The sequence below is a fragment of the Heteronotia binoei genome, chromosome 11 (assembly GCF_032191835.1).
Source record: "Heteronotia binoei isolate CCM8104 ecotype False Entrance Well chromosome 11, APGP_CSIRO_Hbin_v1, whole genome shotgun sequence".
NCBI classification, from domain to species: domain Eukaryota; kingdom Metazoa; phylum Chordata; class Lepidosauria; order Squamata; family Gekkonidae; genus Heteronotia; species Heteronotia binoei.
In genome coordinates this window covers 18,722,268-18,736,334 of record NC_083233.1, presented here as the reverse complement: position 1 = coordinate 18,736,334, position 14,067 = coordinate 18,722,268, and the positions used below count along the sequence as shown (strand labels likewise).

At 46.4% G+C, this 14,067-nt stretch overlaps 1 protein-coding gene across 1 annotated transcript in view; it reads left to right on the top strand.

Annotated features, from left to right (window-relative positions):
• Positions 1 to 10,772, top strand: part of BRWD3 (bromodomain and WD repeat domain containing 3) — a 106,067-nt gene extending 95,295 nt beyond the window's left edge. The window contains 3 exon segments of the mRNA XM_060250179.1: positions 6,778 to 6,932; positions 8,099 to 8,151; positions 10,053 to 10,772. Coding sequence (XP_060106162.1) covers positions 6,778 to 6,932; positions 8,099 to 8,151; positions 10,053 to 10,747 — 903 coding nt within the window. The 3' untranslated portion in view covers positions 10,748 to 10,772.
• Positions 10,773 to 14,067: the final 3,295 nt, after the last annotated feature.

The window sequence follows — 14,067 nt, the reverse complement described above, 5'->3', positions numbered from 1 at the left end:
GCCGTGTTGACGCCCACTCACCCAGCCTCAACAGATTCCTTTGGAGTTCCTCACAATCCTCTCTGGTTCTCACCACCCTGAACAATTTAGTGTCATCTGCAAACTTGGCCACTTCACTGCTTATTCTCAACTCCAAATCATTTATTGTTTTCTGTGGCCCCAGAAGGTCGGGCCAGAACCAGTGGGTTGAAATTAAATCAAAAGAGTTTCTGGCTCAACATTAGGAGGAACTTCCTGACCATTAGAGCAGTTCTTCAGTGGAACAGGCTTCCTCAGGAGGTGGTGGGCTTCCGTGAAGGTTTTTAAACAGAGGCTAGATGGCCATCTGACAGCAATGCGGATCCTGTGAATTTAGGGGGAGTATTTGTGAGTTTCCTGCATTGTGCAGGGGGTTGGACTAGATGACCCTGGAGGTCCCTTCCAACTCTGATTCTATTTACCGTACATGGCCGAGGACACCTGGCAAGCTTCCGTGGTATAAGTGGGGATTTGAACCCTAGATCCTATTCCAGCACTGTAACCACTGCACGACACTAGCTTTCATGTGAAACCAATCACACAATATCTAGACGTGTTCTTGATTGCCAGGTTCTTAGCTGATGAAAGCCAAGTGTTTCAGCCTTAATGTCAAGGGTTTAAAAACCTCCTGTACGTGTCGCTTTATAAAAAGACACTCTGCAGAAATGCGTAAAACCATAATGTGTTAGGCCATTGATAGCTGTGATGCACAACAGGCATCAGTGTACATCTCATGGAAGCTACGCACTGTTTTTAAGGGGTGTCAATGGGTCCTAACTCCCTTCTGTTTCCTTTGTGGTGTGATATCCGCACAAGCCTTTCAGGAAAGCTGTGATTTGATGACTCTTTTGTGTCCATTTACCTGCCTGCCTATTTCCCAGCTAGTCCCTTTCTCTTTTCTCCTTTCTGAATGGAAGCTGATTGCCGGATGAATGAACTGATTGCTGGATAAGCTGGGACACATCAACGAGCTCCGCATCATGCATAATGCAGAGTTTAGCGGAAGAGGCCAGAGTTAATGCGAGAGAGCAACGGTTGCCTTTGATGATAGCACCCGAAGAGGCATTTGCTTCAGTTCTTGATGTTGTGAACTGTAATAACTCCCCCCCCCATTATTGGGGAAATGACACTCACATTAAGAAACTCTCTTTCACTGTAACCAACTGAATTAGAGCAAATAATGTTGTTTTGCTGATTTGTGTGTGTGTGTGCTGTCATTGCTCAGCTCAGAGTGGGCTATAGGTCTCAATAAATGTCCTGGAAGGGTTGAATTCATTTGTTGAAGAGCTGAGATCAGACCCAGCGCTAGGGGTTCTGCCACTCAAGGCAGACCCCTGTGCCACACCCCCAAGCTCCCTTGGAAGAACTCATTACACGCGCAACATGATGATGTCACCAAAAGCGACATCATTATGCAGGCCAGGGGATGAGGGAGTGATGGGCAGTGCACAGCAACGCCGCTATGCCGCCACTTTCCCCTGCATAAGTATGCTCTTCGGAGGCTTCCTTGGAAGTCTCCGAAGAGTGCACTTTTTTAGCAGTGCCTGGCTGCTTTCGGATTGAAAGCAGCCAAGTGATGTCTTCCCATCACACTGATGAGCACAATGGGAAGGTGCCCCTTAGCCGCTTTCAACCCAGAAGAGGCTGGGCACTGCTAAAACAGCGCCAACCCCGGCCCATTCAGGCTTCTCGCATTGCAGGAAGCCTTATCGGGGTTGGGGAGAGCTACAATGCTTGCATACTGTGCTCCTTGCAAGGAACACGCCATGCAAGCGCTGACTCCAGGCCCCAGCTCCACTCAGGGGAGAGAGGGGGCGCTCAGCAATGCCCCCCCCCCCAGGCAGAAGGGTGGCTACCCTACCTACTGCCACATGCCAACTGTGGCTGAGATTACCCTTCCCCTAAAAAGCATGGCTTTTCTTTGCTTCATACCTCCCGTCTCCCTTTCTTCCCCTTGAATCCAGATCAGATAGTGAAGGGTTGGGGTTCCTGAGCTTTGAGTAGCCGCTGTCTCCCATATCCACAGATAGCCACTTCCCCCCCTCTTTTTCAGCAACAAAAACCTGTTTCGCAGCCAGCAACTTCTAAGCTAATCCAATGTTGTCTGCAGCACATCCGGTGTTCCATTTTAATACAATAGCTGTAGGCTTTGATCTTGGCCACAGTGTTGAGAACAAATTAATTTTTCTTCTGCTGCTCCCCCTTTTGTTCTCTGTACTGGACATCCCAACTGAGGAAGAGTACTAGAAAATAATTATACACTGTGTTGTGGTGTCAGTGTATCTATTCAATGTGACCAAATCTTTGCATACTTAAATCCAGAGATCTGGAACCATGAAAAGACAAGACACATCTTTCTGCCAACCTGGAAAAAACCACAGACTTGCAGAGAAGGGAAATCTGAATTCTTGAAACCAGGGCTTTTTTAAAAAAAGAAAGAAAAGAAAAAGCCCAGCAGAAACATATATGCATAGTAGGCCACACCCCCTGATGTCATCATTGTTTCACACAGGGTTTATTGTAGAAAAAGCCCAGCAGGATCTTATTTGCATATTAGGCCACACCCCCTGACACCAAGCCAGCTGGAACTGCATTCCTGCTTAAAAACCTATTTAAAACACACAAACCCAAGGGATTAATCCCCTTCCCCAGATAATAGAAGCAGCACCTGTAGCTTAAAGAATCACTTTTCCTCTGTGGCTGCTGCTAGGCAACCACAACAGTCTTCCCAGTTTGTTTGTTAATTAAGGCAGGGAAAAGAGGCGTGGCCTTTTCCAGGGCTGTTTTGGCTTTGGAGGGAGGGTTCACTAGGGCCAAGCCCAGCAGCACCTGCCAGGTGAGCTGCTACCACCTGACTTGTATGTCGCACCCGTGGCCAGCTGCTTGCTACTTTTCTAAAGCAAAAGTCTGTGTGCTGTAGTGGTTAGCGTTTCAGTCTGGGAACTCTGGGTTCAAATCTCTATTCTGCCATGGTGCGTACTGAGTGACTTCAAGCCAGTCTACAGATTCTTAGCCTAACCTTCCTCACAGGGTTGCTGTGAGGATAAAATGGAGAAGAGGAGGACAATATAAAGCTGATTTGGCTCCTCAGTTGTGGAGAAAGGCGAGGTATAAGCAAAGTAAATAAATAATATAGCTGAAGACGAGGGGCAGCTAAAAGATAGGGCGATTGGTGGGTGCACTGGGTGGGAAGGAGCGTAGGAAACGGAAAGGTGAGGAGATGGGAGTTGCCAGGAGGAGGGGAAAACAACACCATCCAGGTGGGAAGGTGGTTACAAGGGTAAGCGAGGGGCCCTCTGGAAATCCCCGTGAGTCCCCCACGGTGCAGTTGGGCCCAGGTGCAGGTACTGTGCATTTTGGCCATAGGGCTTCCTGATAGAGGTCACCAGGGGGCGGGAAGGAGGGAAAGATGAAGACACGGGCATATAAAGATGGGTTGGCTGGGGGTGGGTGGGAAGGAGAGAAGGAAGCAGGAAAAGGGGAGATGCACGCAGGGGCTTTCAGGAAAGGGAAGGTGGAAAGCGGAAGAGAGGAAAATGAGATGCCACCTGTAGTCCTTGTTGGTCCCCCTCTTTTCAAACGTATTTCATGACTTTGTGACACTTTTGTTTGCTGTGATTCCTGAATTAGATGGCGCAACAAACCTTGGTTTGTTCACTTGCTCAGGACTCAAAGCTGTGGTTTAACCTAGTATGCAATGCTAGTATGTAGGCAAGAGGGCTTGTTGGTTTGCTTGATCTGGATGTCACAAAAAATTGTAGTGTCTTATGAACCAGGAAGCCTTAGGTTACAGGTCTGCGTAAAGAGGGAAGGTAATTATTATTGGTGGAAATGCACCGAAGACTTTGGAATACAATTCTTGTGAAGAATGTACGTTGGTTTGATTAAGTATGAATGCAGCCAGAATTTCGCACCGTTTTCAGTCACTGAGGTCTCTGGCTGTTGGCCTGAGCATCAGGCCTCTGCCTAATGGCTATTACAGGAGTCTCTTGTCACAGTAAGGTCTGTTGCCCTGCAAGACTAAGCAAAGCTACATCTCTCTTAGCACAGGGGCCTAGAAAAGTTGCTTAGGATTGCACTGTTGATGATTCGGAATGGTTCTTACTTAGAAGCCTGCCTTATCCTAACTCCAGTGACTAATCTGTCCAACCATGTGCAGTCTTGACAATTGTATAGTTAAAAGCAAAATGGAAATTATTCATTTTACTTTCTAGCCTTTCCCCACATTTGGTAGGGCCAGTTCTATGTTATAAAGAAAAGAACCAAACAGAAATACCGCAAACTAATTATGATGATAAAATTGTACCACTTCCTGTTACGGCAGGTGATTGCCTTTTGCTGTCCATAATGTTCCTGTTCCTAACGACTTGAGTGATTCAGCTCTTCTTTTTGCATGTAGTAATAACTAAGCTTTCCTTCAGGTGGCAGGACAACATGCCGAATCAGATGGTCCAGGAACCTCCTCTGGGAGAAGAACTGTGAGTGGCTCTTAATCATCATCTATGTCAACTTAGATAAGAGTCAGGAGATCTAGCTGTAACTGCCCGATTTTGGTCCTGAGAGCCCCCTAAGTTTGATTTGCCTTTTTATGGAGCCGTGGATTGCTTTTGTTGTAGTGCAATTGTTACTGATGCCGTGTCCTGTATGTATGACAAAACTAACTTGCAGTATTGGTTGCTTGTCCTTTAATCTGATGGCAGGATTAAGGACCAACTCGTTACCTTCCCCCTAATGCTGAGAGTCTATCCCAGGAACCTGCTTGGGGTGGAGCTGGCAATAGGGCTAGAGCAGCGTGCCCAGGCCAGTGCTGAGCTGGGCAGGCTGTGTTTCTTTACATGTTGCACTTTCTTGCTGTTCCTTTTCTATTTTAATTTTAAGTTTTTTTGTTTAGAATTTTCTTCCTGGGGATGGGGCACAAAGCAGCTTCTAGCAATGCCAGTTTAAATCATTTCTGTCAAAGAAACAGTAAACAGATAAAGAGCCAGAATGGACAAAACTGTACTCTGGTCTGGTCCTGAGTCCACTGAGATCAGCTCACTGAAGGCCACTGATTTAGAGCTGAGAGCTCTTTGGTCCTTGTCCTTCAGCCTGCACCAAAGGCCCACACCTTTGGCCAACCCTGGCCTTTGAATACTTGCAATAAGAAGGGAAAGAGAAGCTCAGCCCAGATTGGTGTAGTGCCAGTTTGGTGAGAGCCCATTTGGTGTAGTGGTTAAGCGCGCAGACTCTTATCTGGGAGAACCGGGTTTGATTCCCCACTCCTCCACTTGCAGCCCCTGGAATGGCCTTGGGTCAGCTATAGCTCTTGTAGGAGTTGTCCTTGAAAGGGCAACTGCTGCAAGAGCTCTGTTAGCCCCACCTACCTCACAGGGCGTCTGTTGTGGGGTGGATGGAAGGTAAAAGATTGTGACCGCTCTGAGATTCAGAGTATAAGGTGGGATATAAATCCAGTATCTTCTTAAGTAGCTGGCAGACATTTAAAAAATTCCCCACCCTTGTCAGAAGAACTTCTGGCCACACTGGCACACTAAGACTTGCCATCTAGTTATCGAGCTGCATGTGAGAATGAGCCAGCCAGACATGCAACTACCCCCCCCCCCAACTCTGGTTGGTATTTTGAAGGCTGCCCTTATGATTTGATCTTTCTTCTCATGTAAGGCTAGGACAGGTGTGGGCAACCTTGATAGAGTTGCTTGTTTAGTGCAGGGTGTTATATTAAAGCTAAGGTGGTGACTCGATGCAGTTTTTGGAAGAGGGTTAAGCCCTGTTCATGTGACCACTAAATGAGCTTATATACGGAAGATGACTTTTAAAAAAAAAATCTTAGAATGATGGTGTTTCTCCTGTTTCAAAACTTTAGTTAAAATTAATTAACTGAATAATTAAAATAATCAGTTGACTAATTAAAATGTATCTACTATGGGCAGAACATCAGCATCAATAACTAACCGGTGCCTCAACAGATCTCCCAACCATTTGGGCCCAGGTGCTAGAGGAATTTCACCATTCATTGCCTACCAGTTACTGTGCTCTCTTTTGGAACAGTAAAATTCCAACTCTGGTGGATTTACTTAGGATCACATGACAGAACATGTAGTGATTGTAGATACATGAGAGAACATGTAGCGATCCATATATACAATATGTAAGTTACAAATGTGGGTTTTTTTTTTCAAACTTTAATGTAATAATGTACTGAAAATGACTTGCACTTGCCTATATTTTGCACAGACCACTTCTTTTTTTGCCATGGTAACCTGGTATGCTGTAATTCTCTCTGTTTCTTTTTAATATAATTGTTAACATATCAGAGGGTTACTAGATGAAAACTTAACTTTGTTCTTGTGTTAATATGTCTCATAATACCTGTCCGGTATGCAGTTGTCATCAGGCATGTCTGCCATTAATTGAGGAAGAAGTACATTTTCCACATTTAGCAGATAAGTTATCTGACCCTTCTAAATATTTTATTAAACATATTGGGGCCACATGCCGTTTTTTCATAACCTTTTACACCTCATAGTTTGGAGATCCATCCTTGGGATTTTCAAGAGGAATACAGTTCTTCCCAATCCCCCCCCCCCCAAAAAAAAATCCCTCAAGAGCTGTGTCTGTTTGGGTCCACAGGGGAGCTGTCCTCTTCCTCACCTGAGCTGCTGCCTTGGCCTACCCCCGAGTCAGGCTCAGGATGGGTTACAACAGAAGTTAAGACAATCAGAACGGATTAAAAGTGCACATAGCCATTTCGGTTCACGCCAGCATGATCCTAGCAATCCTAGTAATCCTAAAACCGTTGTTTCCCAGCAGAAGTCAGAAGTGCTGCAGAGCAGGAGGTCGCAGCTGCGGTATCAAAAAAGACTACGGAGCAGCAGTAGCAGTAGCAGCAGTTCTTCCTCCGGCAGCAGGGCACCCAGGTAACAACGCTACCAGTTCAGGGCTTGTTTTGTAGCAGGAACTACTTTTCATATTAGGCCACACACTCCTGATGTAGCCAATCCTCCAAGAGCTCATAGGGCTTTTAGTACAGGGCCTACTGTAAACTCCAGGAGGGTTGGCTACATCAGGGGTGTGTGGCCTAATATGCAAAGGAGTTCCTGCTACAAAAAAAGCCCTGTACCAGTTTCATAATACGTAACAGCGGAGGACCTGGACCCTGTACATGTAGCCAGCCCTGCATAATGGGACCAGCCATAGTTATTGTGCAGGATTTTACAAGCCTCGTGTTAAAAATAAAATAAGAGGGAACTCCACTCCCAGATTAATACCATCGTCTGTGCATGCACAACGGGATGCAATTTGCTAGAGTTCAGATGCTTGAGAACTGGGTGGAAGAGGCAGGGATGATGGCGGTGGCTTGGTAGCAAGGAAGGTGATGGGACCATATAGGATTTTCCTCACCATGGAATTTCTGGCAGGTTCCCCACTTGTAGTTGCTGGATCTAATAGTATTGTGGCTAGCCCTCATTGTGATCACAACAGGACCACCCCTAGAGAAGGCAGGGGGTTCTGCAGCCTAAGAGTAGTCCCCAAGTATGCACTAAAATATGACTGTAAATTAAAAGAGAGGAAAAAACACACAGATAGCTTGATGAGGGCTGAACATGCCCTAAGAGGCATAGAATATTGAGAGCAGTTGAGAGTAAGTTAAAGAGCAGAGGGAGAGGAAATCAGCCTGCTGTTGCCACTGAGAAATTATGGAGGGGGAAATTTTGGGGCATGTCAGGGGTCAAAATTATCCTCCTTCCTGCAGTTTCCGCAAGTCTATATATATTAGTTAGTTTATTTAGCCACTACCCACCTACCTCACCAGTTGTTCCCATGGCACTTTATGTACTGTGGTGAAAATGATAATAGGCTTTAAGGAAGGAGACAAGAGGATAAGGAAAATAGTATGTGTTTTCTTCTGGGACACAAATGAATATACCCTTCAGAGATAACAAAGGCAAAAGCAGGGAAACCCATTGTCTGAACTAACCTCTGGCTCTTCAGTATTTGTTTGTTTGGAACCTTGAAATTAAGCTCCTCAGATTAATCTGATGATTTAGGTAAGATTTATTCATTCATTTCTCGTACCCTTTAGCCCCAAAAGAAAACAAAGGCCGCTGAAGAACACCTCACTGCCTTCATCTTATGGTAAGTGAAAGTTGTGGGTTTCCATGGGAAACACCAAAGGTTTTTGTCCAAGCTGTCCAAATTCTGCAGGCGTCACTAGTTGATCAAAACTGGCCACGAGTCATGTTTGCTCTCTTCTTTTGCCCATCATGGAACTACGGTCTGACCCATCTGGTGCACTTCACCCATTAGGACCCACCATTGCCCACATACCAATTTAGCCTCGCAAGGGATAACTCATCCTAACCCAGGCACTGACCTAGGCCTTGATGTAGCATAACTGCTCCTGCTTCCTTACAGGTAAGCCCCCTGCCAGCTTGAGCCAATTCCTCCTCTGTCTTCCTGATTATATTCTTGGAAGTGTTCAGTAGAAAAGCTTTGCTTAAAAATAAAAGTTCATAGGCTGTGGGACTCCTGCTTGAGATCCTGAAGAGCCACTCTGAGCTGGTGCCTGTTTGAAGTTAGTTGAGACTATATGTCCTTGGATGAAATATTGTGAGACTACTTTAGTGTTATATGGAGGAGGTTGTTGATACTGATTAACTGTGAAGCTGTATGAATTGTGGTTCGTGGATTATTTGATTTGAAGGAAAATGGAGTAGAGCTTTCCATTGCTTGAAGATTTGTCGAAGCAGGAGCTACAAGTCGACTCCCTGCGCTTTGGTGCTCTACGATCTTCCATGAACGCCCTCTTTGAGAGTTTTGTCTGTGTCTCTATGCATTTGTGTATTCTCACCTATTCTCACATTATTGTATTGTAATATAGTCTTAGTAATTGTTGGTCACTATAACCATTCATGGTTGTGTGTTTATTCATTTACCAGTGACCTCTCTCTGATGTCAAAAACCTCCAGGTGGGACCTGGGGATCCCCTGGAATTACAGCTCATCTCCAGACTAGAGATCAGTTCCCCTGGAGAAAATGGATGCTTTGGAGGGTGGACTCTAGGGCATTGTAGCCCACTGAGGTCCCTGTCCTCCCCAGGCTCCATCCCCAAATCTTCAGGAGTTTCCCAGCCTGAATCTGGCAGCTTCACACACACACCCCGCATCCCCCACCGGTGGTGAGGGGGGACCTAGCAACCTTAGTTGTTCCCTTCGAATGTCTTTATTGTAGCTGGGTGTATTGGTAGCTTTACTAAGGTTTGTCTAGTTGCTGGCTGCTCTTGCCTATTGCTTATTTGGAAGTTAGCTTAATTGTAAGAGAAGGCCTAAATATTGTAATAAAATAATTGTAAGAGAAAGCCTAAGTAAAATTAAAAAATCTGGTGCTGCATGGAAAGTCAACAAAGCACGTAAATATTTATTCCTCAGCTGCTGTTACTTCTTTGCGCTCACAGTTATTTGCATTCAGGTTTTGTTGAATGGTCACCTTAGAGCAGTAGTTCCCAACCATTTTGGCACCAGGGACTGGTTTTGTGGGCTTTTTCCACGGACTGGGGAGGGGGGGTGGTTTGGGGCAATGCTCCCTCTAAGCGGTGGAGTCTTGTGAGCAAAAATTCTGCTTTGTATGCTACTGGCATTAAAGTTGTGAGCTACTACATAAATTAGTTTGCTCTGGGGTCATTTTTCCTGAGCTAAGGCAAAAATGTGTAAGCCAGAGGCTAAAAAACTGTGAGCTAGCTCACACGAACTCAGCTTACAGGGAACACTGGTTTTGGGATGATACAATTGTGCACTTTATTTCTATTATTACATTGTAATATATAATGAAATAATTATACAACTCATGGCCCGGTTGTTAACAGGCCATGGACCAGTACTGGGAACCACTGCTTTAGAGGATGTGCTGGCAACAGCAGCTCACAAATGTGAAATGTACTAGTTCTAATAACAGATCTCTTCCAAGTATGCTGCATTGCTGGTGTCAAAGCAATACATATTTATAATATATATATATATATATTTATTTAATCTCTATAGATCAGTCTCCTGATAAGCCCCTCACAAATGGCGATAGGAGGAAACCACGGGCAGCGGTCAAGAGAAGGCTCTCAAGTACATCAGAAGAGAATGAGCCCACCGGGAAGGAAGGAAGCGGGAATTCAGAAGTGAGTTCAAGTGGCTCCGATTCAGACTCTGAATCCAGCTGTAGAACAGACCACGACTACAGCAAGTCCTTAAAAGTGCGACCAAGGAGGAAGCTTCAGCGGAGCATCTCCAGTGAGCGACGCACTTGGCGAGGCAGAGGGAGGGGGAGGAGAGGGCGATGGGGCTGGTGGGGCAGGAGAAGCAGAGGGGGGCGAGGCGGCAGAGGCGGTAGAGGCGGACGAAGCTGCAGCCGAGGAAGGCGAGGCAGACGGGGAGGAAGAAGAGGACGAGGGAGAGGAGCCCCCAGAGGCCCTTCCAGAGCCAACAGGCCACGTGTCGCCTACGAGTTTGAGAACTTTTTGGGTGGGTGTTCAGGGGAGAACACATCTGGCGGGCAGTTTGGCCGGCCCCTTCAAATTAAGACCAGGAACGAAGGCAGGCGGACTGTTTCGTACAACGATGACTCGGACAACGACACCTTTGCGCACACTGGGGATCCCCTGAGCCTTGGTACTTCCAGGTCAGGCAGGGTACGAAAAATGACTGAAAAGGCCAGGGTCAGCCACCTCATGGGATGGAACTGCTGAACAGCAGGGAATCCATCAACGTGAACAGCGGCCTTCTACTGCAGGGATTTTGCAAAAAAAAAAGAACTTACGAAGAAAATTGTGGGAGGGGAGACTCCGCTCACATTTTTTTTCTGTGGTGCTTTTCCATATTGCCCATTTGTTATTTTGTGTGTGTGTGTGTGTGTGTGTAAGTTTTAAAGACTTCAGATTGCCACATCTCCTTGACTTAACAGTCCATTAATGTATGAGACGCTAAAAGGGAAGTCGAGGGTCAGAGGACCATCCTTTTCTTTGACCACCTTCATTAATTGAAACCTAGGTCGCCTTTTGAGATTATATCAAACTGCGTTTTCCTGATTTTATAATTCAGAATATCACAAATTGCACAGGAACACTGAGAAAGAGGAGAGAAGAGACAGGAAGGGTTTTTTTTTAAAAAGGATGAAGTCCACACAAGCTGAAAGATTTATGCAGAAATCTGTGAGAACGTCATCCTTTTTTCGGCATAACGTAGAAAACACTGAAGTAAATGACGCTTTTAACTATAGACCACTCTTATATCAATTTCTTTTAACACCCTATAAGTGTGCAGAAATCTGTATGAGCGTCATCTTTTTCAGCATAATGTAGAAAACACCGAAGTAAATGATGCTTGAACTATAAACCATAAACCACTCTTATTTCAGTTTCTTTTAACACCCTTTATAAGTGTGCCTTAGTCCTGATTTACATCTCTCCTATAAATAAAACCCCTAATGTACCAACCATCACTCAACTTTCCTACCATCCCATTGGTCGAGCCTGCTCCTCTCCCCCACCTACCCAGTCACTGCTGCTTTGGAGGGGAAAGTGGCAGCCGCTTTGATGGAGACACAGCCACTGAATGTGCCCCTCTTTCCTCGGCTGGCCTCCTGAGCTCTCCACAATGGACCAGGAGCCGCCACTGCCACTCTCCCATGGCCTCCGGAAGGGCCCGGCCACCGTCAGCGGTGGGAGAAAGCAGCATATCAGGGAGACAAGCCTGCCTCTTCAATCTGCTTTCCCTTCCCTGTGTATGTGGGGCATATGGGGAAGGGAAGCAAGTGCTGGATCGGGGAGGCGAGCCTGCCTCCTTGATCTTGCTTTCCTTCCCTGGGAGCCCCACCATGGAGGAGCATGTGGGGAAGGGGATAAAGCGCCAGATCAGGGAGGCAAGCCTGCCCTCTGATCTGGCTCCCCTTTCCTGTGAGTCGTGCCTGAACTCCAAGTGGAATTCAGGCGGGCAGCTGGTGGTGGCCCCTCTCCCTTCCTCCTGCAAGATCTGAAGGTCCCTCCAGTAATCAGCTGAAGAGCCATTTGAGAGGAGAGGGAGAGGGGTGGCCACTGGTGGTCAAGCTTGGGGGCAGGGCTTGCGGGGGGCTGATTGGAGCCCCAAAAAGCAGGGAAAAACCTGCCTGGACCTGGGGACCAGGAACCCTAGCCAGATAAGCAAAGGTTGGCCTGTAGATGGGAGACAAGTGTGTTAATGACAGGTTGTGAGGGGGTTTATGACAGGTCATGAGGGTGGATGGGAGGAAAGCTGGATTGGAGGGATGCATGCCACAGGGTGGGTTTGAGAACAATGGGGGGGCAGTTCAAGGACAACGATGGGGAGTGAGAAAATGGCTAGGGTAGGGGGTGACAGATTGCCAAGGCTGGGGTGTGTGTGTTGGAAGATAGCTGAAGGTGGGTGGGTTAATGCCAAGTTTGGGAGGGTGTGCAGACAGCAAGGATAGGAAGGGGGTTACTGCCAAGGATTGGGGGGAAACCGCAACAGTTGGGTGGCTGGGAAAACAGCAGTGGGGGAATTAATACCTAGCGTAGGGCAGGCAAGAAGGCAGCAAGGATGGGGGAGACAGCGGGGGTGAGGGGAAGAGCTTCTCTCTATAGCCTGTTATATTTCTACAAAACAACAAACCCTACTCTTAGTTAACATATACTTGCATAAGTTGGCGCACTCAGTAGTAAACAGTCACTGAACAAAATTGTACAAAGTTTCCAAAGCAAACTTGGCCGTTGGGGGCCCCTTCCCTTAGGGGTGGCTCACAGCTGGGTCTCGTTTGGCTCATTACCTTCTGGCTGGGTAAATGCAAGGTGGCAAGGCGCGCGCTCTGCCTCCTCTTGAGGAGGTCCAGGTGTACCCACCACCTCGCGCATTCCCCTGGTTCTGGGAAAGAGGGAGGCGAGGCTGTTAGGTATTCTATAGCAGAATTAGGTAAAAAGGGTGAAAGGAAATAAAGCAGCCATCGCTCATGTATTCGCTTAAAAGGTCATCTTTGCTTATCTAGTGAGGGAAAGGGGTAACTGGGAAGTCTAGAAAAACAAAAGGATTAACATCCTGGCTGACTACAGTTACCTACATGTTGACGCTCAAGTCTAAAACTGGGGTGAGGAGAGACTAGAGATTCTAGGAACAAAGAGACATAAAACCGAAATTCAATCTTTGATCTCCAGTCCAACCCCAATGTATTGATCATCCAATTGAAGCATCCCGATGCATGTTAATCATGCATATTCTCACCTAGTTCTGGTGGGAAATAACATGCTGGTCTGTAACCTTAAGCTGGTTAAGACATCAGCATGCATAAGCAAACCATTATCTCATGACTTCAGGCAGGGAACTTGCCAAAACCCAACACCCCTTCTCAGGTTCATGCACTGAAGTCTTGAAGGTTCAGTTTCTCTCAAAGGCGCTCAAACTTCTTGCCAAGTGGCTTGGTCAGGATGTCAGCAGTCATCTCTTCAGAAAGACAGAACTTTATTTTGATCAGTCCTTGTTGTTGCAGCTCTCTCACCTTGTGGTATCTCAGAAATGTGTTTGGTCTTGCCTTTGATGCTCTCACTCTTGATTAAAGTAATGCATGGCTTTTTGTTTTCAGACAGGGTTGTTGGTATAGGTAGGTACTTCTGTTCCAAAGTCTTTCAGTAGATACATGACCCATTCAAGTTCATTGGAGGCACTTGCTGTAGAATCAAATTCAGCTTCAGTTGAAGACATAGCTGTCAGTTTATGACTTGTCCAGCTGATCACATTACTTCCATAGAAAAATAGGAAGCCACTTCCTGATTTGCGATCAGTAACATCTTCAGCCTAGTCAGCATCCATGTATCCAACCAATCTTGGGTTGTCATTAGCTGAGATCTTTAGTTTCAGATGAGCTGTTCCACTGAGGTATTAACTAGTCTCTTTACAGCATTCCAATCACGGTGATTAGGTGAACTTGTCTTTCTGCTCAAGATTCCAACAACTGCACATATATGGGGAGGGACGGTGGCTCAGTGGTAGAGCATCTGCTTGGTAAGCAGAAGGTCCCAGGTTC